This window comes from Pagrus pagrus, assembly GCF_965226575.1.
Source record: "Pagrus pagrus genome assembly, chromosome: 22".
Lineage (NCBI taxonomy): Eukaryota > Metazoa > Chordata > Actinopteri > Spariformes > Sparidae > Pagrus > Pagrus pagrus.
This window is the reverse complement of record NC_140204.1, coordinates 7,566,751-7,589,593: the sequence shown is the minus strand read 5'-3', so window position 1 is coordinate 7,589,593 and position 22,843 is coordinate 7,566,751. Positions and strand designations below refer to the sequence as shown.

The 22,843-nt window shown below is 38.1% G+C and overlaps 2 protein-coding genes across 2 annotated transcripts; both read right to left on the bottom strand.

The window, feature by feature from the left end:
• Positions 1-944: 944 nt before the first annotated feature.
• On the bottom strand, positions 945-3,605 carry LOC311252173 (uncharacterized protein). The gene is made up of 8 exons (XM_084345096.1): positions 3,486-3,605; positions 2,918-3,160; positions 2,030-2,128; positions 1,888-1,903; positions 1,721-1,794; positions 1,559-1,609; positions 1,260-1,322; positions 945-1,149 (listed from the first exon to the last, which is right to left on the bottom strand). The coding sequence occupies exons 1-8, from the start codon at positions 3,592-3,594 to the stop codon at positions 1,142-1,144; spliced, it is 663 nt and encodes a 220-aa protein (XP_084201222.1). The 5' UTR covers positions 3,595-3,605; the 3' UTR covers positions 945-1,141.
• Positions 3,606-13,987: 10,382 nt separating this feature from the next.
• On the bottom strand, positions 13,988-21,986 carry LOC311251247 (Fc receptor-like protein 5; the record flags this gene model as incomplete). Its single annotated transcript, XM_084343625.1, has 16 exons — positions 13,988-14,766; positions 14,904-14,969; positions 15,211-15,267; positions 15,800-15,859; positions 15,959-16,021; positions 16,493-16,543; positions 16,677-16,729; positions 16,825-16,840; positions 16,988-17,101; positions 17,308-17,550; positions 18,504-18,773; positions 19,152-19,451; positions 19,595-19,870; positions 20,008-20,274; positions 21,152-21,421; positions 21,917-21,986. 16 exons carry the CDS (start codon positions 21,984-21,986, stop codon positions 14,759-14,761), a joined length of 2,184 nt encoding a protein of 727 aa, XP_084199751.1. The 3' UTR covers positions 13,988-14,758.
• Between the last annotated feature and the right edge of the window lie 857 nt (positions 21,987-22,843).

The following is a 22,843-nucleotide window of genomic DNA, read 5'->3' as shown; positions in this document are numbered from 1 at the left end:
TCTGTTTTTCCACGTAACTCTTAAAATACGCTCACACTTCCTGCCAACTGCAAGACAAATCAACTCATTTCCGTGCAAAAGTTTGTGTCGAGGATAAAATGTCACATTAAAATATGGTATAAGAATCGGTGAAATAGGAAAGAACGTCACCTGGTATGGGGACACAGGGACCCCCTCCATTATGTACAGTAAGTTGTTGCACAAATATGAAGAGACTCTTCAACTTTAAGTAATATCATAGTTATATTCCCTTTTTAGCGTTCTCACCACAAAGTATATGAGATATAATTAAACTCTTGTTAGAAAGGTCACCACCTCCACCAATTAACTCATCAACTGATTAATCAATTCAGAGGAAGATTATTCACATCAAATGAATCAGTCATATATCTGAACGTTGTAAATTCTGATGACATTGACCTCCACCTCTGTCCTAAAAGAAAACACAAATACAAACAACTTCATTTGATATTTATTGAACTACTCAGCGACATGGATGATTATTAAGGAGCACTAAACATATAAACATTACAAGAGTGGATGTACACTCATGTGGTACGTGCATTTCCTCATGTCATTATCTGAAAAAAGTTATTACCAAAACTCATCAGATAGCAGAGCAGAATCCTGTAAATGAGCAGCTTTTGAAGCAGAGTTTGAGTTTCATAAGATCAAAATGATAACATGTTCTGCTACAGATGCATAAAGTGGTCAACCAAACTGTTAAAAAATATACAACAAAACATAAATCCATCCAGATCAAACAAAACTATTAAATATATATAATATAAAATGTTATAAATGTTCAAATATTCAATCAATCAAAAACTACAAAAGATGGTGAGTTTATAGTTGCATAACAGTGTCTACAGGAGTTTTTAAAAAAGAAATAAAGTGGCAGTATGATACACCAAAGAAGAAATACAGAACACAAACACTTATTATATATGACATATGTTGAAAAATCAAACAATATGATATATTTCTCTTAAATGACCAGCTATTAGACTGACTTTACAAAATACTGTCTGATATTTGAACAGCACTGTTGCACACAGTGATTACATTAGAAGCTGCAAATTCACAGATATCATCTTTCATGTTGTCGTCCGCTCCATTGGTTTTGTTGATACAGATTTCTTTATTGACCTGAAAGGAAAAGCAAAGGAAAAAGCGATTTTGAGTTTGAATTGTTTGAATACAACTATCACGGTGGTATTATATTTACATTTAGTACTGTCTGTGGTACTTGACTGTACCTGCAGCTGATCTCATCTGTACATTCATGTAAACAGTGCTGTCTTCTGGTTCGTCATCTGCCACTGTAGAAAAAATAAGCTGAATGCATGAAAACCAACTTCCTGTACTTTGTTTAGACACTGCTGGCCTACAAAGAGTTCTCAACTATTGCATGTAATTCTCACCACATAAAATAAAGTACTCACTCTTTTTAGCAGTTTTTTTTAAAGCTCAATCAAAGAATATGAAACATCATTGGTCCAATTTGAAATGTAAATATATTTTAAAAGTTAAAGGATTGTCGAGGCATCAGTTGTACCATGTTCAGCTTCTTGACGGCCTCTGATTGTTTCATAGAGACAAACATCACCTACAGAGAAATAAAAGTCAAGACAATTTGTAACTAATTAAACATCCTCAGATGTTTTGATTATTTAAAATATATATTATCTAAAACATAAAGATTAGTTTAACTGCTTACCATGGAGAAGAGCAGAGTAATTATCATTCTCGTAGTCCACACAATCCCTGTTGGCGCTCTCAGACTGGACTGGTCTACGACACGTATCAGATACAATACATTTAAGTAGGAACAAAAACATGTGTTGATGTTAAGTTCAAAATGAGATGAGAGAGTGTTGCACCTACCTGTCAAAGCATAAATCTGTGAAAAAGACATGTGTTGTTAGATGGTTGTTATACTGCTATTCTATCTCATGAGATCAGAGTATGTGTGTGTATTTGAATAATTAGTAAAAAAATAAATAATAATAGAAGAAGAAGGTCTCACCCTTGCACGCTTTGTAGAAAAACAACACAAGCAGAGGAACAACAAGAACGACTCCACAAACCAGCCCAATAATCAACGGTACAGGAAATGTTTCAGGCCCTGTTGCAATATATAGTAAAAATGAAGTGTTAATGAACTTGTATCACAGCATGTTTCTAAAACTGAATTTACAAAGTGCTGAATCCAACAGGTGAAGTTATCTGAAACTAAAACTAGTTTGAATTCTAACTATGTTCATTAAATGAAAATTACCGTTTTTTACAACCTGGACCTTATTTCTAGCAAAATATATGGTCATTTACTCACCCAGATAACTTTGGTGTCATTTGGCGTTGTTCGGACGAAATTAGATCCAGTGTAGCGCCGGCATATCCATATCCGGACTCGTCTGCTGTCAACATCCGGGGTCTGTAGGTTGACCTACTACCTCTGACCTGGAAGATGTCGTCTCTGAGCTGCCCACGCACCCGCGACAGCCCAGCTTGTTTACCTGTAGCTGCTACTGCTAGTTTGACCCCGGATGTTGATAACGGACGAGCCCGGACTCAGAGGGGAATAGCACTAGCATATCGTAACAAAATATTGGTGAAATGAACTAGTTTCGTGGCAGATAATGCGTTATAGAGGCTGTGTGTCGATGCCCCGTCACTCGCATTATATGGATATATCAGCGCTACACTGGATCTAATTTCGTCCGAACGACTTCAAATGACACCAAAGTTATCTGGGTGAGTAAATGACCATATATTTTGCTAGAAATAAGGTCCAGGTTGTAAAAAACGGTAGTTATCCTTTAATTGAAAACATTTTATTACTTGAGAGATCATGAAGCAGTGTTAGACAAAACTCTTACAGTAATATGTCAGTGTCCTGTACTCCTCAACTCACCCTGAACTGACATCCAGCTCTGTGCTGAGTCTTTTCTTGAGTGTTGACACTTGTAGAATCCTTCATCTGACTTTGACACTGAAGACATTTTTAACTCCCTTCTGGTGTCATTTTGAATCAGTTTCTCATTGTGATAGAAAAACACAATGGAGCCAAATGTTTGTCCTCTCAAATAACAGCTCAGACTAACAGACTCTCCCTCAGTCACAGGACGGGCAGGACTCAGCAGGATCATATTTGTATCTGTGAAACAGTTAAAGAAAACGAGGTTTCAGTCAGAGATCAGCTGCTCGAGAAAATACTTAAGCAATGATAAAAATAGATATATACCTTTTATCTATCTATCTATCTATCTATCTATCTATCTATCTATCTATCTATCTATCACAAATCAAATCACAGTTTAATTAAATATGTAACTATTTTCATTCATTTTAATCAATTAGTTAAGAGATCATTAGGCAGTGTTGGGCAAAACTCTTAAATATCAGTCAACTGTATTCCTCAACACACAATAGGATGTTTGAACAATTTTAAATAATAAAAAGAAGATGTAATGAAATCGTACCCTGTATTGTAATGTTGACTGCGTTGCTGAACTCTCTTGATTCGGACTCACACCAGTACACTGCATCACTTCGCCTGACAGTGTGTAGACTGCATGTGGATCGAATCATTGTCCCAAAGCTGGTGCAGTCTGAAAGGCGGCTGTCCATGGCTAATCTCTTCACTCTCCACTCACCAGAGTTTCCCTCGCAGTTTAGTGAGACAGAATCAGAGATGAAGTGTTGAGCTCTGTCAGGACTCGCTGTGAGAGACACTGATGAGTGAGAATCTGAAAAACAACATGTGGTAAGTGGTCAAACAAAGCACAGAAATCTCCAGATTATAAACTCCATAATTCAAATATTCCTTTGCTTTAATTCTTTATTGCTGAGGATTAGTGCAAACGTTGCAGCAAGGTGTGTCATTCGTTTATTTGATGTTCAATTGAGAATCGAAAAACAGAAAATGAGCAAATGATGTCTTATGGTTCAGAAACTGCCCTGTTTATGGCAGTTTGTGACCTGTAGCTTTGCGGATAAACACACTGATCTTTTAGGCCCTTCTCCCGGCCTTTTGCTGCTCCTGTCAGGGCCGTCCTCCAATTGCAGTGTCTCTGGGCTGGTTGGGTAGAGCGGACAGGCCGGGTGGCGGAGCAGTGGCAGGGCAGCCCATCTCTTCCATCTGGCCTGTTTGCTGTAGTGGTGGGGCAGGTGGCTCATAATCTGTAGCATCAACTCTGCAGCTGGCTGGTTGTTTTTACAAACCAATGCATTTACTGTTTAATCAGACCAAGAATTACCTATCTAACATGCTTTTTCCTGACTGTGTGTTCAGTGGATGTCTGGGGTTAATGCTAGCTAAAGAGCTGATGCAGTTGAATTGAGTTGACTTCGGCACCACAGCGAACAGGCCAGATAGCGGAGATGGGCTGCCCTGCCATTGCTCCATCACCCGACCTGTCCGCTCTACCCAACAAGCACAGAGACACTGCAGACAAAGCAAAGGAGGATGAGTGACCCCGAGAGGTGAAGAAGAAGACCACGGGAAGGGCCAAAAAAATTGTTGTGTTAAAACAGCAAATCTACAGCTCATAAACTGGCATAAACAGAGTAGTTTATGAGCCAGACCTACTGTGTGAGTCATTATAGTCACACAAAATCGGAGAAATTATATATGAAAATCAAATTTTGCCCTTGGCCCATTTTATTAATTCCCTATTTTTGGGTAAAATCAAATGTACGAAAAACAAAGTGTCATTTGTTTTTTGTGTAAAAAAAGAAATTCTGACATGATGATATAACATGAAACAAACTGACCTCCAGACCAGACAAACTTCGGTTCACTGTAATACGTGTAAGACACTGGATCTCCTCTTCCAGCTTTGCAAATATATCCTGCTGTGTGTGTCTGTCCATAAACAATGTAGGAATCCTGTTTAGTCCCACTGCTGCTGCCAGGCAGCAGCTCATAGCTGTAGTTGTCATCTGATGGATCAGGAAGAGCCTTATACCAGTAGAACCTCCATCCTGTAAATTGATCTTTAACGCTGCAGTTCAGAGTTACTGAGGCTCCAGCACTCAGCCATGATGGAGACACAGTGAGGACAGGCCGGGGTTCTGTTGGAAAATGATTTTTTGAAATGAAAACATGTATTGATAGTGGATCAAATACATTCTGCACAATCAGTTCATACTGAAGTTTTACTTTAAAAATATATATGAACCAAAACAGCCTTTTAATGAGCTGTATAATCTTCACTTTGAAAGGAATGTGATGTGACTTACTGTCTGATACTGTCAGTTTGAAGGGATCACTCCAATCTGTTAAGGACATTTCACTTTTCTTTCTGCCCTTACACCTGTAGTCTCCACTGTGGGATTCAGCAGCAAATCTAATACTGTGTTCATTTTGATTTGAAGGTTTTTCTGAGCTGGTTGTTTTCCATTCATACTCCCACTCAGTGTCTCCTCCATCTTTGATCTCACATCTGAGAGTGATCATCTCTCCTCTGTATATTTCAGACCAGTTTGGCTGCAGAGTCACAACAGCCTTGTTGTGAACTGTTCATGTTCAAGGATTCACAGTAAGGAAACAAAAACAACAAAAAGTTGGATCTTCATCAAATCATAATATCTTCAGCTTCATAAATCAATTATTATGATTACAACATACATTTTTTAATTCTGTTTCCAAAACAAATGTCAAACTCACCCTTTTTGTTGATAGTGATTGGATCACTGTACTCTGTGTAGTTAACTGGCTCTCCTCTTCCTCCTCTGCACCAGTAGACTCCTTCCTCTGAGACTCTGATTCGTCCAGCTGAGAGTTGAGTGGTCAGATGTTCAGAGGTATTCTCTCCTTTGTACCAGAAGTATTTCCAACCAGATGATGATTGGTTCACAGAGCAGGTCAGGGTCACACTGCCCCCTACAGGAATGTCTCTGTCATCAGTCCTCAGTTCAGCCTTTGGTCTGTTTGCTGTTTGATTTAGAACAAAGACATAAAAAAGGAAATTAATGTCACTGTGATTGACTTCAGTTTATATAGTGCAGCCAATACAGTTAAGAAAAATTAGAAATACTTGAATTTGTAAACTTCTCAAACGTGCAGTGATTGATATTGTTAACTTTAACAATAAATTAATTCATACGTAATGGAGTCATACTAGTTTAATTATGGATGTCATATCCTTGAACCTGTAACTATCCAGGAGAAAATTTACCAAATTTACAAAAAGCAAGCTGAATGAGAGAAGACAACATGAGACATTTTCCTTATCTCTTGACACAGCAGTCGGAACAAATATACTTTAAAGAGCTCTGTAGGAACATGCAAATTTATCAGCAAGCCACAATGATAATGTTTGTGATATGTGTGAATAACATAATGAAGTTTGATATCATTTTATTTGCAGAGGTGTGCATAAGGCTGATATGACACCTTTCATGAACAGTAAGTGAGTCTTTGCGAATGTTTATGACTGTTGTCATTTAGTGTCAGTCAGTCAGTTGTGTCAATTAAATGCAACGGTGATGTTATTTAAGGTGTCATGACATTAGTCTATTACTACAGACAATTTAGACTAACTGTTTTAAATTCACCCTTACCTGACATCCAGCTCTGTGCTGACTCTTGTCCTGAGTGTTGACACTTGTAGAATCCTTCATCTGACTTTGACACTGCAGAGATATTTAACTCCCATCTGGTGTCATTTTGAATCAGTTTCTCATTGTGATAGAAAAACACAATGGAGCCAAATGTTTGTCTTCTTAATTTGCAGCTCAGACTAACAGGATCTCTCTCAGTCACAGGACGGGCAGGACTCAGCAGGATCATATTTTTATCTGTAAGACAGTCAAAGAATACAAGGTTTCAGTCAGAGATCAGCTGGTCGAGGAACTTCAGCATGAGTACATATGCATTCGTTTTTGGTTTTTTTTGTTCACTGATTTAACAGAGTGATCATAAAATCTGATGTTTTATCAAACACCTTGAGTCTCGTACTGTACAAGTCACCTTTTACCAAATAAACAACAGGTGTTAGCAGGGTCCTACAAACCACACAGTGCTTTAAAGGTCCAGTGTGCAGGATTTAGGGGGATCTATTGGCAGAAATGGAATATATAATGTTTAAATTAGTGCACAATCACCTGAATTAAGAATTATTGACACCTCCATATTTCTACAGTAGATCACAGTGAACAAAACAAACACTGGCTCTAGAGAGGACCTTCATGTTTTTTATGTTTCTAGTTTTCTCCTAGTCGCTTGGAAACAAAGTGAGAAGAGGGGTATTCAGTTGGTTGAATGTGAAACCTCACTGCTAGAGGCCACTAAATCCTACACACTGGACCTTTAAACATGTTCACTGACATAAAAACTGAAGTAAAAATGACCCCTAAACCTACACAAACCTGCTGTATACTGCATCCAGTCCTCATCATAGTGAGGTGAAGCTGGCACTGCTAACATGTAGGACAGGTTTAAAATCACAGTCACAATTACTTGAGAGGTCATGAAGCAGAGTGTTGGGCAAAACACACAATGGGATGTTTGAAATAATTTATATTAGAAAAACCAAATGTAGTGAAATCATACCCTGTACAGTGATGTTGACTGCATTGCTGAGCTCTCCTGATCCAGACTCACACCAGTACACTGCATCAATGCGCCCGTAAGTGCTTAGTTTGCATATTGATCCAGTCATTGTCCTCCAGCTTGAGCAGTCTGTTGAGAAGCTGTCCTCAGCTGATAACCTCTTCACTCTCCACTTAGTAGAGTTTCCCTCACAGCTCAGTGAGACAGAGTCAGAGGTGAAGTGTTGAGCTCTGTCAGGACTCACTGTGAGAGACGCTGATGAGTGAAAATCTGAAAAACAACATGTGATAAGAGGTCAAACAGAGCACAGAGATCTTTAGATTCCTCAATTCAGTTAGTGTTATGCTTTCATTTTTTATTGCTGAGGATTATGACAAACATCTCAATAAACTTGGTTTGGGTATTATCAGATCATCCTTAATTAATTCGTTATTTAAAAATGAAATAACTGTACATTTGTTTTTGGTTTTTTTGTTGTGAAACAAAAAACAGATTAAATGTTTTTCGTGTCGGAATCAAAAAATGAAATACCCAACCAAACGGTCTGTTTTTGGTTTTTGGTAATTCCTTTGTTACTGTGAAGAATTAAAATGCTTGCAACAAAAGTGGAAGTGACAGTTTTTTTTTTTTTGTTTGTTTGTTTGGTATTCAAAATCAAATTTCATTTTTTTTTTTCAAATGAAAAACAAGAATATTGAATTCATATAACGGACCCAATTATGTTTTCTGGATATTCCTTTTTTTGTTTTTCCTTTTGAAAAAAGACATGGAGAAAACCTAGTCAGGTGACCCAGAAGTAAAAGTAAATATATCAAAATAAAAGCACCAACGACAGAAAGGCCATTCTATAATATAAAAGCACATTCCAGCATTACTAACTAACTAACTAACTAATTAAGGACCGATTAAGATAGGTCAGTATCTCTCCAGTATCTTAAAAACATTTGTTCATCACAGACAGAAGATAGATACACAGAGCTGATGATATAATATATATATATAAACAAACTGACCTGCAGACCAGACAAACTTTGGTTCACTGTAATAAGTGTAAGACACTGGATCTCCTCTTCCAGCTCTGCACATATATCCGGCTGTGTGTGTCTGTCCATGAACAATGTAGGAATCCTGTTCAGTCCCACTGCTGCTGCCTGGTAGCAGCTCATAGCTGTAGCTGTCATCTGATTGAACAGGAACAGTCTTATACCAGTAGAACCTCCATCCTGCAGATTGATCTTCAACACTGCAGTTCAGAGTTACTGAGGCTCCAGCACTCAGCCATGATGGAGACGCAATGAGATAAGACTGGAGTTCTGTTGGAAAATGATTTTTCAGAATTAAAACATGTAGTTGTAGTGGATCAAATACAATGTACAAACTGGAAGATTTGCATTTAAAATACATATGAACACAAACAGCCTTTTAATGAGCTGTATAATCTTCACTTTGAAAGAAATGTGATGTGACTTACTGTCTGATACTGTCAGTTTGATGGGGTAACTCCAATCTGTTGAAGACTTTTCACTTTTCTTTCTGCCCTTACACCTGTAGTCTCCACTGTGGGATGCAGAAGCAAAACTAATACTGTGTTCAATTTGATATGAAGGTTTTCTTTTGCTGGTTGTTTTCCATTCATACTCCCACTCAGTGTCTCCTCCATCTTTGATCTCACATCTGAGCGTGATCGTCTCTCCTCTGTATATTTCAGACCAGTTTGGCTGCAGAGTCACAACAGCCTTGTTGTGAACTGTTCATGTTCAAGAATTCACAGTAAGGAAACAAAAATGACAAAAAGTTACATCTACATCGAACATAATGTCTTTAGCTTTATCAAACAATAACTATGAAAAGAACAAGCATTTTTTAATACTGTTTCCAAGACAAATGCCAAACTCACCATTTTTGTTGATAGTGATTGGATCACTGTACTCTGTGTAGTAAACTGGCTCTCCTCTTCCTCCTCTGCACCAGTAGACTCCTTCCTCTGAGACAATTCTTCGTCCAGCTGAGAGTTGAGTGGTCAGATGTTCAGAGGGTTTCTCTCCTCTGTACCAGAAGTATTTCCAACCAGATGATGATGGGTTCACAGAGCAGGTCAGGGTCACACTGCCCCCTACAGGAATGTCTCTGTTATAAGCCCTCAGTTCAGCCTTTGGTCTGTTTGCTGTTTGATTTAGAACAAAGACATAAAAAAGGAAATCAATTAATGAGTGCAGCTCACACAGGTAAGACACACTTGAATTGTTAGACTTAAATTTGCATTTATATTATCACTGAATTTTTTGAACACTGAATACATATCAGTTTAAACCTAGTGAAGGACCTCTCTTGCATGTCATAACCCTGTCTCTTTTTCTGCATTATTAAATTGTCATTATGTATGAAACATGGTCCAACTTACACAATACTGTCAATGTGATGGTGTCACTCCACTCTGTTGAGGAATATGAGTCATTTCTGCCTTTACACCTGTGTTCTCCACTGTGAGCCTCAGTAGCACTGATAATCCTGGATTCATTGTATCTTGTCGGTGTTTCAAAATTGTTCTTTGACCATTCATATGTCCATTCAGTGTCTCCACCTCCCTGGATCTCACATCTGAGGGTGATCCTCTCACCAATGAATACCTGGGGCTGGTTGGGTTGAAGAATTAAAGTGGCCCTGTTGGGAACTGTTGACATAAAACACACACAATAACAAACGAACCTGTACAGTTAGAAAAAAACTCTCATACCAGAAAGAAGGCATTAATGTAGTCATTGCAAAATGTGTATTGATACATGGAGTACAATGATACGTACATGAAAAAAGAGGCAGAAAGAGGAACTGATCAGTGAGAGTGATACAATAGGTGATAAACAGGGAAAAAAAAATATAAGTAAATATTTGTAAACAGATAAAAAACAATTGATCACCTTTAGCATGTCCGTAGAGGAGTGTACTCAGCACTAAAATAAAGATGTAAAGTTGATTAGACAATAATCACAAGTATTTAAAATCCAGCTGGAGTTTCATCAGCTTCTTATCAATCGACAGCGTCACACGTTTCTGTGATGATATTCTACCACAGAGCAAAGAAACAAATAAAAAGATCTCTCATATTCATTACAATATCTTGGACTAAATACTGTACATGCATTGTGGCAAAAGCTAAATCAGCAACAGAGCTCATGTGTGTAAAACAAACATGTTAATGAGTCTGACACTGAAAGTCAAACAATAAAAAAAGTGACAGATGTACTCACAGAATAACCCCAGCGCACAGAGCAAAATGTGGCCCATCTTCACATCTGGCACAAACAGTCTGCTTCTGCGAGAAATATCTTCTTCAAATAGAGAAGTTAATGATAACAGAATTTTTCTTCAACGTCATCATCTGATAAAGCGTCTTAACTTCCTTCCATTTTTCCACGTAACTCTTACAACACGTTTACACTTCCTGCCAACTGCAAAGACATATTAACTAATTTCTGTGCACAAGTTTGTGTCAAGGAAAAAATGTTACATTCAAATACCACCTCTGTCCTAAAATAAAACACAAATACAACAACTTATTTTGATATTTATTGAGCTACTCAGGGACATGGATGATGAATAAGCAACACTTAACATATATGCATTTGCACATACTGCATGTACAACAAGAGCAGATCAATGATAAGGCATGAATGAATTGTAAATGTTGGTATTAAACTGTTGCTGACTGAATGAATGATTGTTATCAAAAACAATTTAAAAACGCAACAAGGGGAATCTTAATTAATATCAATAAAAGCAATTAACATTTAACAATTAGCTCTGCAGCAGCTCTGAGACATAACGCATGAAGATGGTTATTTCACACTTTTCTGTGCTGATGATGAGGCGAACTTCTCGGAAAGCGCCGAGCATGGCAAGCTCCAGGTCCATGGTCTCCAGGAAACAGCCACATGAAGACCACTGTACAGTGGGTTCAGTGAAGCAGCTGGTCTCACTTCTTCAGGTTTATGAGTCCACTGTCAGACAGACCTATCTGAGGCCACAGAAGACACACACAGCATGTGTTCTCCGGTGGTGTTGCGTCCAGTGGCAGTCTGCAGTGTTGGGATGCGTGAAGCCAAAAAGTCTTCAAAAGTCTTTAAATGTATGAAATAACAAGAGGAGGATTACAAAATTAATGAGTATTAATACAGAAAAGGGCTGGGCCTGACTTGTAGCTTTTAGGAATCTTTGCAGTCTTTCTTCTCAGTTCAGGGTTTATTCTGGAGCTTTCTTCAGCTTCAGCAAAGTGAAAAACAAGAACCCACACCTCTACTTGCCTGTTGACCATATGGCCAAGCAGGGAGGCTTCCTTCACCACAGTGACCTCAAGAAGGGTGATGAGCAACTAACACATACACATATATACATACATATATATATATATAATATATACATACATACATACATACATATATATACACATATATGTATGTATGTATGTATGTGTGTGTATATATATATATATACATATATATTGACAGCCTGTCCGATTGACAGCCAGTGTGAAAGAGGATGGGAGAAAATTGATCATTTTCTTCTTTAGAGCAGTTCACCTTATTTTTAATTATGTGACCTGTCTGGTCTTAATGTGTGTGTTGCTGCAAAGTTTCAAATGAATTATTGAATCTCATCTCATCTCATTTTCTTGTCCGCTTTTCCGTGAGGGTTGTGGAGTGTTGCCGGTTTATCCCCCCTTTCAGGGGGTTGCGGGGCTACTGGAGCCAATCCCAGTCTTCATATGGGCGAAGGACAGGGTATATCCCTGGACGAGTCGCCAGTTCGTCACAGGGCCCTTTCTGACGGCAGAGGCTGCCACACAAGAAGAAGAAGAAGAAGAATCTTTATTGTCAGTTATCTTTACATGGAACATGCAAACACACCCGAAATTAGTCCTCTGCATTTAACCCATCACTAGCTACACACATGGTAAGTGCACACACTGCAAACTAGGAGCAGTGGGCTGCCGTGTCAGGCGCCCGGGGAGCACATGGGAGTTTTGGTGCCTTGCTCAAGGGCACCTCTGCAGTAACCCAGGAAGTGAAATGGCACCTCTTCAGCTACCAGTCCACTTCCATATTGTGGTCTGTAGCTGGACTTGAACTGGCCACCCTCTGGTCCTCAAGCCAAGTCTCTACTGACTGAGCCACTGCCGCCCTGGTGCCAACTGCACATCAGGAGCAATTTCGGGGTTCAGCATCTTGCTCAAGGATGCTTCGGCATGTGGCTCGGTTCCGCCCAGGGGAGCCGGGGTTCGGTCACCTGCTCTACCCACTGAGCTACAGCCACCCCAATTATTGAATCATTTTTGTGAATAGATATTTCATGAGTATTAGATTTGTATGTTTTGGCATGTCCACATTCCAGAAGACAGAAAATGTCTCGTTACACAGAATGGGACCCAAACGCAAGACACACAAGCCGGCAGGTAAAGGACAACAAGCAAACTTTGATGACAGCTGAGATCCAGATCCAAAAAATACAAAATACAAAGACGAACTACAAAAGCTTAACAACGTTCAAACCAATAAAAGCAAAGTACCAACCAAAAGTATTAAATCAAAAGGCAAGGGTACAAACCAAGAATGACATGGGGAATAAAGACCAGAGAGACTTGACAGGGACATGAAACTAGGAGACAGGAACAGAGCAGAACAAGACAGGAGACTGAACAGACGAACTGACAAAGACAGCAGGAAGCACACAGACCATATACACAAGGGCTGATGAACTAATAGGACACAGGTGAACAGGAAAAGGGCAGGAAACCACACAAAGGAAGGAATTGAAAGTTAAGCAGGACACATGAGGGCAGAACTTCAAAATAAAAGAGGAAACTACAAAACCACAACTAAAACCATGACAGAAAATACAAATTACAGCAACGTTATGTAGAAAATTGGAATTTTGTGTGATTTGGCGCCCCCCCACAGTTTCTGAGTGCAACAACACTGTTGTAAATCTCAGGTGTGTAACAAACTGTCAGATGTAATGTAGGTGCTAACTACAAACAAAACTCATTACGTCATAACAATGTTATGTGTTGAAAACTTGTATGTTGAATAAACATGTATACAACACTGTGATTCTACCCTCTCACTGAAGTTACATAGTGTATGTTATTGTATATAGTACTTTATTGCTCTTACTGTTTTTATATTTGTACAGTATTTGCACTTTGCATCTATCTATCTATCTATCTATCTATCTATCTATCTATCTATCTTGTGTACAAATTACATAGATATCTTGAAGTTTCCAAATCTGAACCACCAGGATGTTTGGATGAAAAAGATAAAAACTTTAAGACATACACTGACATTAAGGGACATGATCATTGCTGCAGGGCTCTGTGGCAGTTTGGCTGTGCAGTCAAAAAAGGAATAAAAAACACAACTGACAGCTGACTGCTGAAACAAACTGTTTATTGATGTATAAAATATTCACAAGATTTTAAAATACGATAAATATAAGATACTTTGAGGTGAAAAAATACACACAATACCTCTCAGTTAACTTAAAAATGGCGATACATGCAATAGGAGATGTTGTTTGATAGCAGATTATTACTTCTATCAAGAGGAAGTGTTGACGTCTATCCTGGATCTAACACTTAACAAACATGCTGACTCTAAAGCTGGTGCCCTGCTACACAAGCTCAAACATGTTGTATCAAAGTTACATTCAATGTTTCCTACAAACACTTAACAAAAAAAAAAGGTGACAACACAACTGTAAAAATGAAAAGTAATGATGAAGAGCGTAAATAAAACAGGGATTTTGCTTCAGTAGTCTTGTGCTAAAAGAGACAATAATAAAATCCATATGAAGCCATTATTTTACACAATCTGCTAACAAATTAACTGTACAGAATACTGAGCATGTCTCATATTTCTATAGCAGTCTAATGAAATGCTGCCAACTGTAACACAAACTGTGTTCATTACCTTTGACCTCACATATAATCGTTACCTTTCCACCTTGCATAGCCATCACTCACCTTATATACTGACATTATCTTTTGGCCTTACATATTATTACACCTCAGAATATGTGTGAGTTATGATGTGACCTGACGTGAACTTGTGTCAGTAACAATCTGACATGGGGTGAGCAGTGACCTCGGCTAATTTAAGGGAACCGCATCAACAATTGTCCTCTTCCTCCTCTCCTCTCTCCTTACAGACCTGGAAGAAAAACAAAAAAAACCCAAAAGTACTGGGTCACTCAAGATGCTTTCTGACATGTTAATCTGGCTTTTATCCATTTAATCAGCTGTGGAAGATGTCGTCACAGTATGGACATTATACGGCAGCATTATTACCGAGAGATGATCCCGCTTTGACTTCAGAATAAACAGTTTCATCAGTTGCTGCAGGAGCTGATTTTCCTATAAATGGAGATGAGACATGAACATTGTCAGTGTTAACGTCTCCACTGGAGCAGTTTACATTTTTACAGAATAAGTTATGTATGAAATAAAATAAATTGTTCTTAAGCAATGCAGATAATAAACAATACATTACTCAAAAGAAATATGAAGCATAAAAACAATAAGTGACAACAAACAGCTGAACCAAGACCAACATGTTGGATGATAACGACTGCAGGTGGATGCAGACTTTACTGACCTTTCTTCTTCTTGCCTTTATCGTGGCTGAAGACTTGGGCATACAACAGATTGTCGTCTGAAACAGAGGGCAGATGTTAGGATTTGTTTGCTCCACAGACGTAAACACTACGGCCCTGTACGGCTGGATGGATGAACAGATGGACTGACAGGTAGAATACAAATAAAATACATTTTGGATCTTCTTGTGTTTATTTCATGACAATACAGCAGCGTCTGATGTTTAAATGAAAATCTAAATATTTCCAAATTAGTTCTCTTCACAACACCAACACCTCAGCTGCTGTGTCTTTTGTTTATTTTGTTGTTGTTCTTGTTTATATATTTTAAACAAATTACAGAAAACATAAATTAACAACCACATTCTGTCTTTGAAAAAGTCAAACTTAGAAAAAACCCCAGAGTGTGAAAGGCCAGATAAGTTGTGTGAGATTTACAACTCTGGTGACACCTAGTGGTAGTTTTTACTACTTACCCAAGGTGACCAAGATTACATGTAACAACAAGTAACAACAAATAATCACCTCCAGTAAAATGATATGCAACATTTCAAACCAGACTTTGAACATGACTGTTGTAACTGACTGTACCTGCAGCTCCTGTCCTCACATCAGAGTAAATTGATGTCTCCTCTGGTGTATGTTGCTTCCCTGTGAAGACGATCACATGAATCCATACAAAAAGAAAATAAATCAATACTTTTTACACTAAACATATTTCTATTTATTGCCTTTATTTAGAGAACTCACCCTTCTTCCCAACGTGTTTAAATTCAACTGAAGAATATGTGACATCCTGGGATCCAGCTGCAACTGAAATGTACATATTAAGTTACAGGATTTTATATCGATCACTTGGGACCAGTTCTCTTAATTCATGCAGTGGTTGCATTTCTAACGTTCACTGCAGAACCTCAATAGATTCAGAAACAGTACATGATCCAGAGTAGAACATATGGCACATCTAGACAGCAATGATGACACATGTGCTGCAGACACAGTGATGTAGATACTTGATGTAAAAGACACATTTTCAAAGTAACTACATCATTAATAGTCACGTGTCATCAAAGGTGATATGTTCACAACCCAAACTGATAATAAGGAAATTGTCTAAAGCGATGCTAACACACCTCTCAGGCTGGAGGTAAAGCAATGCTTTGAGCTAAATGCTAACCAGCAGTTCAAGATGTTTTGCCTTCACTTTTGTCAACCATATATCTTTTCTTTTAAACTTAACAGGGTGTTTCTGCAATGCATGTTAATAAAAGGTGTAAACTGTACCATTTTCAGTGTCTTCAGAGTGTTTGACTGATTCATACAGACAGACATCACCTACAGAGCAGAGAAAACAAGCCACAAGTCAGAGTCATCTATATATATATATATATATATGTATATATATATAATTTGTATTTGTATAATTTTATAAATATATTTTGTATATAAGATTATTTCTAATGCTCACCATGGAGAAGAGAGTCGTTTCTTTCTGTGTTGGAGCTCTCAGACTGGATTGGCCTAAAACATGAAGCAAACACAAAACATTTAATAAACAGGAACATTGAATGTCTTGCTGTTATGTTCAAAATGTGACAAAACAGTTTTGCACCAACCTCTTGAAGCATGTATCTGTAAAACAGATGAAGATTTGTTGTTACATGGTTTTGTATTGTAAGTTGTTGTACTGCTGTTCTATCTCATCAGACCAGAATATGTCTGTGTATTTCAATTCAACATGAACACCAAACATCTAATAATAGAAGAAGAAGATCTCACCCTTGGAAGGTCTGTAGCGATACAACAGGAGCAGAAGAAGAAGAAGAACGAGTCCACAAACCAGCCCAACAACCAACAGTACAGGAAATGAAGAGCTTTCAGGCCTGGACACTACTGCAATAAATAACAAATAACAACTGTTAATAAACTTATATAGCATGTTTCTACAACTGAATTTACAAAGTGCTTTAATAAATATGACAGTTGTGTTACATTAAGCCACAGTAAAGACAAAAACACAAACAAATACAAAGTTTCTTCCTCAGACAGAAACACAGTTTACATAAAGAAAACGGAATAACTGTTTTAATCCTACTCACCCTGAACTGACATCCAGCTCTGTGCTGACTCTTGTCTTGAGTATTGACACTTGTAGAATCCTTCATCTGACTTTGACACTGCAGAGATATTTAACTCCCATCTGGAGTCACTTTGAATCAGTTTCTCATTGTGATAGAAAAACACAGTGGAGCCAAATGTTTGTCTTCTTAATTTGCAGCTCAGACTAACAGAGTCTCCCTCAGTCACAGGATGGGCAGGACTCAGCAGGATCATATTTTTATCTGTTAAACAGACAAAGAATACAAGGTTTCAGTCAGAGATCAGCTGGTCGAGGAACTTGAGAATGAGTGGATGTAGAGAGATGAGAAAAGATATATACTATGTTTTTCTTCTGCTTATTGCTCACTGATTTAACAGTGATCATAAAATCTGATGTTTTATCAAACACCTTGAGTCTCCTACTGTACAAGTCACCTTTTACCAAATAAACAACAGGTGTCATCAGGGTCCTACAAACCACACAGTGCTTTAAAGGTCCAGTGTGTAGGATTTAGGGGGATCTATTGGCAGAAATGGAATATATAATATACATAATGTTTAAATTAGTGCACAATCACCTGAATTAAGAATGTTATCTTTCACCTTAGAATGAGTCTTTTATTTGTACAGACAGCAGGTCCATATTTCTACAGTAGATCACAATGAACAAAACAAACACTGGCTCTAGAGAGGACCTTCATGTTTTTTATGTTTCTAGTTTACTCCTAGTTGCTTGGAAACCAAAAGTGGGGAGAGGGGTATTCAGTTGGTTAAATGTGAAACATCACTGCTAGAGGCCACTAAATCCTACACACTGGACCTTTAAACATGTTCACTGACATACAAACTGAAGTACAGATGACCCATAAACCTACACAAACCTGCTGTATACTGAATCCAGTCCTCATCATAGTGAGGTGAAGCTGGCACTGCTAACATGTAGTACAGGTTTAAAAGCACAGTTTAAATGAATACTTAACTATTTTTATTAATTGAAAACAATTAATTACTTAAGATATCATTAAGCCAGCTAATGAGCACAATTCTTAAAATGTCAGTGTACTGTACTCAACACACAATGGATGGTTTATTTTAAATAATTATTAATGTATTTTGAATAAATATTATTTTGTTTCTCCAAAGTAATTAATCAATTAATTGATATGCAAAAAAGTGTAATGTAATGAAATCATACCCTGTATAGTGATGTTGACTGCGTTGCTGAACTCTCCTGACCCAGACTCACACCAGTACACTGCATCAATGCGGCTGTAAATTATTAGTTTGCATGTAGATCCAGTCATTGTCCCCCAGGTGGAGCAGTCTGATGGGTAGCTGTCCTCAGTTGATAACCATCTCACTCTCCACTCAGTAGAGTTTCCCTCACAGCTCAGTGAGACAGAGTCAGAGGTGAAGTGTTGAGCTCTGTCAGGACTCACTGTGAGAGACGCTGATGAGTGAAAATCTGAAAAACAACATGTGATAAGAGGTCAAACAGAGCACAGAGATCTTTAGATATGAAATGTCTCAATTCAAATAGTCTTTAGCTTTGTTTTGTTTTTATTGCAACAAAGTTCAGTATTTTGGTAAAATTATGATTTCTACTTTGACCTCTTGCTTAAGTATCCAGACTTAGAGTACTTACTGCAAATGAGTAAAGTTTTAGCCGAGATATCATATCACATGTTTCAGGTTAAAGAGTGAGGACAGAAGGAAACAAGTAAATTCCACCCAATAAGGTGGAAAGCATGAGGTTTAGCTTGACGCTAGTGAGAGAGTAAAGATCATAAGACCACAGAGCTGATATAACATCTGTTTCTTAAGAGACAGAAAAAAAACTGACCTGCAGACCAGACAAACTTAAGTTTACTGTAATCAGTGTAAGACACTGGATCTCCTCTTCCAGCTCTGCACATATATCCTGCTGTGTGTGTCTGTCCATGAACAATGTAGGAGTCGTGTTTAGTTCCATTGGTGCTGCCAGGTAGCAGCTCATAGCTGTAGAAGTTGTTTGATATATCAGGATCAGTCTTATACCAGTAGAACCTCCATCCTGCAGATGGATCTTTAACTCTGCAGTTCAGAGTTACTGAGGCTCCAGCACTCAGCCATGATGGAGACACAGTGAGGACAGGCCGGGGTGCTGTTGGAAAATGAGTTTTCAGAATGAAAACATGTATTGATAGTGGATCAGATACATTCTGCACAATCAGTACATACTGAAGATTTACTTTGAAAAAATATATATATATATGAACCAAAACAGCCTTTTATGATGTGACTTACTGTCTGATACTGTCAGTTTGAAGGGATCACTCCAATCTGTTGAAGACTTTGCACTTTTGTTTCTGCCCTTACACCCGTAGTCTCCACTGTGGGATTCAGTAGCATACCATATTGTTTGTTTATTTTGATTTGAAGGTTTTTCTGAGCTGGTTGTTTCCCATTCATACTCCCACTCAGTGTCTCCTCCATCTTTGATCTCACATCTGAGAGTGATCCTCTCTCCTCTGTATATTTCAGACCAGTTTGGCTGCAGAGTCACAACAGCCTTGTTGTGAACTATTCATGTTCAAGAATTCACAGTAAGGAAACAAAATAAAAAGTTAAATCTACATCATGTCTTTTTTCTAATCAATCAACAAATATAAATACAACATGTTTTAAAATTCAGTTTCTAAAACAAATGCCAAACTCACCCTTTTTGTTGATAGTGATTGGATCACTGTACTCTGTGTAGTAAACTGTCTCTCCTCTTCCTCCTCTGCACCAGTAGACTCCTTCCTCTGAGACTCTGATTGGTCCAGCTGAGAGTTGAGTGGTCAGATGTTCAGATGTTTTCTCTCCTCTGTGCCAGAAGTATTTCCAACCAGCTGATGATGGGTTCACAGAGCAGGTCAGGGTCACACTGCCCCCTACAGGAATGTCTCTGTCATCAGCCCTCAGTTCAGCCTTTGGTCTGTTTGCTGTTTGATTTAGAACAAAGACATAAAACGTTAAATTAATGTCACTGTGATTTACTTCAGTTTATATAGTGCAGCCCCTACAGACGAGAAATACTTGACTTATAAGACTTAAATTTGCATTAATATCAACACTGAATTAATTTATAAATACTGGACACATATTAGTTTAAACCTCTCTTCATGTCATGCCCCTCTCTCTTTTCCTGGGTTTCTTAATGAATTAGCTGACTAACTACTGAATGTTACATTTGTGAAGGTAAAACCTTGTGTTTCAGTGTTGAAGAGCCAAGTTGAACACTTTCACTGTGGTTTTTCATTGTTGAAAGACAACTGTTTAATTATCAATGATCTGTAGCCTCTTATCCTTTGCAGGGTCACAGGGTGATTATCCCAGCTCACATTTGATGAGAGCGAGGTTACATCCTGGACAGACTGTCAGTCTATCACAGAGTGAACACATAACACAGACGACCATTAACACTATCACTTACAGGAGATGTAGACGACTCAAGTGATCAATCTAAACTAACCTGACTGTGATTAACCTGAGTTAACTCAACCAGTCGGCCAAATGTTTCCTTCACAGCCAGAACCTTCTGACTGTGGAGAACAGTGTTAAAGTGCAGCATCATTCCAGCCTGGAAGTTATTTGAGATGCTTTTGTCATTTCTGATGGAAAAACTACTGTACTCTGATTACTGGCTGCTTTTCAGTTATTTTGTTCCAATGCTACAAAAAAATAAATAGAAAAAATCATTCAGTTAATTTAAGAGACTTCATTATTGTTGGAGAGAAATGTTTCCTGCAGTTTAATTTAGATGAATGAAAACATTAAAACATGACATTTTCAGTATGAATGACAGATAGCCCAACTTACATGATACTGTCAGTTTGATGGTGTCACTCCACTCTGTTGAGTAATATGAGTCTCTGCTTCCTTTACACCTGTGTTCTCCACTGTGAGCCTCAGTAGCACTGATAATCCTGTATTCATTGTACGTTGGAGGTCTGTTTAAGTTGTCTGGTGACCATTTATACGTCCACTCAGTGTTTCCTCCATATTTGATCTCACATCTGAGGGTGATCGTCTCACCACTGAATATCTGAGGCCAGTTGGGTTGAAGGGTCAAAGTGGCCCTTTTGGAAACTGTTGACATAAAAAATACACAGTTAGGATTCAAACAGGATTAAACACTGAGCAGATATGTGAGGGACCGGCGCGGCCTCCTCACGTAAAGGGGATCCGGGCAGACTAGAACCAGGTAAGTAGATGAAACCACCAGCCAGCGAAGCGTCAAATGCCAGAAAAAGGCTTTTTATTTTTAAATTAAATGCCATCATCTTCTGTTATAATCCCTGTATTAATTATGTGAATGCATGTTGTTCTGTTCTGCAGCAAACATTTCAAAAGTCAAATCATTTAGTACATATAATACATAAACCAAACTACATATACACATAATATGGAAGAACATGCAGGCTGATGTTTTTTTTTATTTTAAATGGTTTGTCAAAAGGCCTTTATAAACACATCAACACATTTATAACATTAGAATTTACAGTTTGTTCCAATTAAAATCTGGTTAAAATGAAAACCTCATGAACAATCTCCTAATACAGATATTGATAAATTAAACTGAACAGCATGAAGGAAGCATCCTCAACTCTTTGTTTCTGTTAACAAAGTGAAGGAGGTCAAACCAGTAGCCCATTCTTGACCTGATGAAGGATATTTAAACATTTTTCTTTTGTTTTCAGTAAAGTGAGAGGTACTGGGCTAACATGACTAACAATCACTTTCCCTTCACACCGTGGACATTGTTTAAGAACATAAAGACTGTAGGTTGTTTATTCCATTAGAAAATACTAAACTCACCAGTTTCCTCAATGACGACTGCATTACTATCAGGTGTGATGACATCTGGTTCTCTTCTCCATCCATAGCAGGTGTATTTGCCTCCTTGTGAGATAACTCTGTTTGATTCATAATCATTTTCAGCCTGAAGAGGACTTTTTCCAGAAGAGTCTGTCGTCTGTCTGAACCACTGATATTTGAAGCCAGCAGGACCCTCAACATAACATGTCAGTGTCACACTGCCCCCCAGTGGTATGACTGTCCTGTCTGCTTTCAGTGTGACTGTACGTCTACGTGCTGTTTGGTTTAGAAAAACAATAAAACAAGGAAATAACTGTCATGGACATGCCATCAAAAATGTGTTTACATTTTTACATAACACAATGAAAACACTTATTGTTTCAATGAACTGATCTGTTGAACAGTTCTGACACCACAAACAGCTGCAAGTACAGAAAACACAAGAACACAGAGAAAAGTTGTTCACATCAAGATAAATATGTTTCAATACTAAACACATTTCTAGGGACCACTAGTAGTAAAAGGCTGATAGTACGTGTACCCAATATCTGAAATAATTCAATCAGGCAATCAGCCTCTCAGCCACCAGGATTCTTGTGACAAGAGCTGCTTGACATTGAGGACTGTCAGGCTGTTTATTGATCGGTTAGTTGAAGGCAGATGAAAGCTTAACTTGTCGTTCAGCACTTGATA

Bases quoted from the DNA above. Each gene is read 5' to 3' on its own strand.
- LOC311252173 (XM_084345096.1), bottom strand. From the start codon at position 3,594: ATGATTCGATCCACATGCAGTCTACACACTGTCAGGCGAAGTGATGCA. The intron at 2,129-2,917 runs GTGAGTTGAGGA...ATATTGCAACAG, and splicing joins GAGCTGGATGTCAGTTCAGG to GGCCTGAAACATTTCCTGTA. The intron at 1,323-1,558 runs GTACAACTGATG...TTTTTTCTACAG, and splicing joins CCGTCAAGAAGCTGAACATG to TGGCAGATGACGAACCAGAA.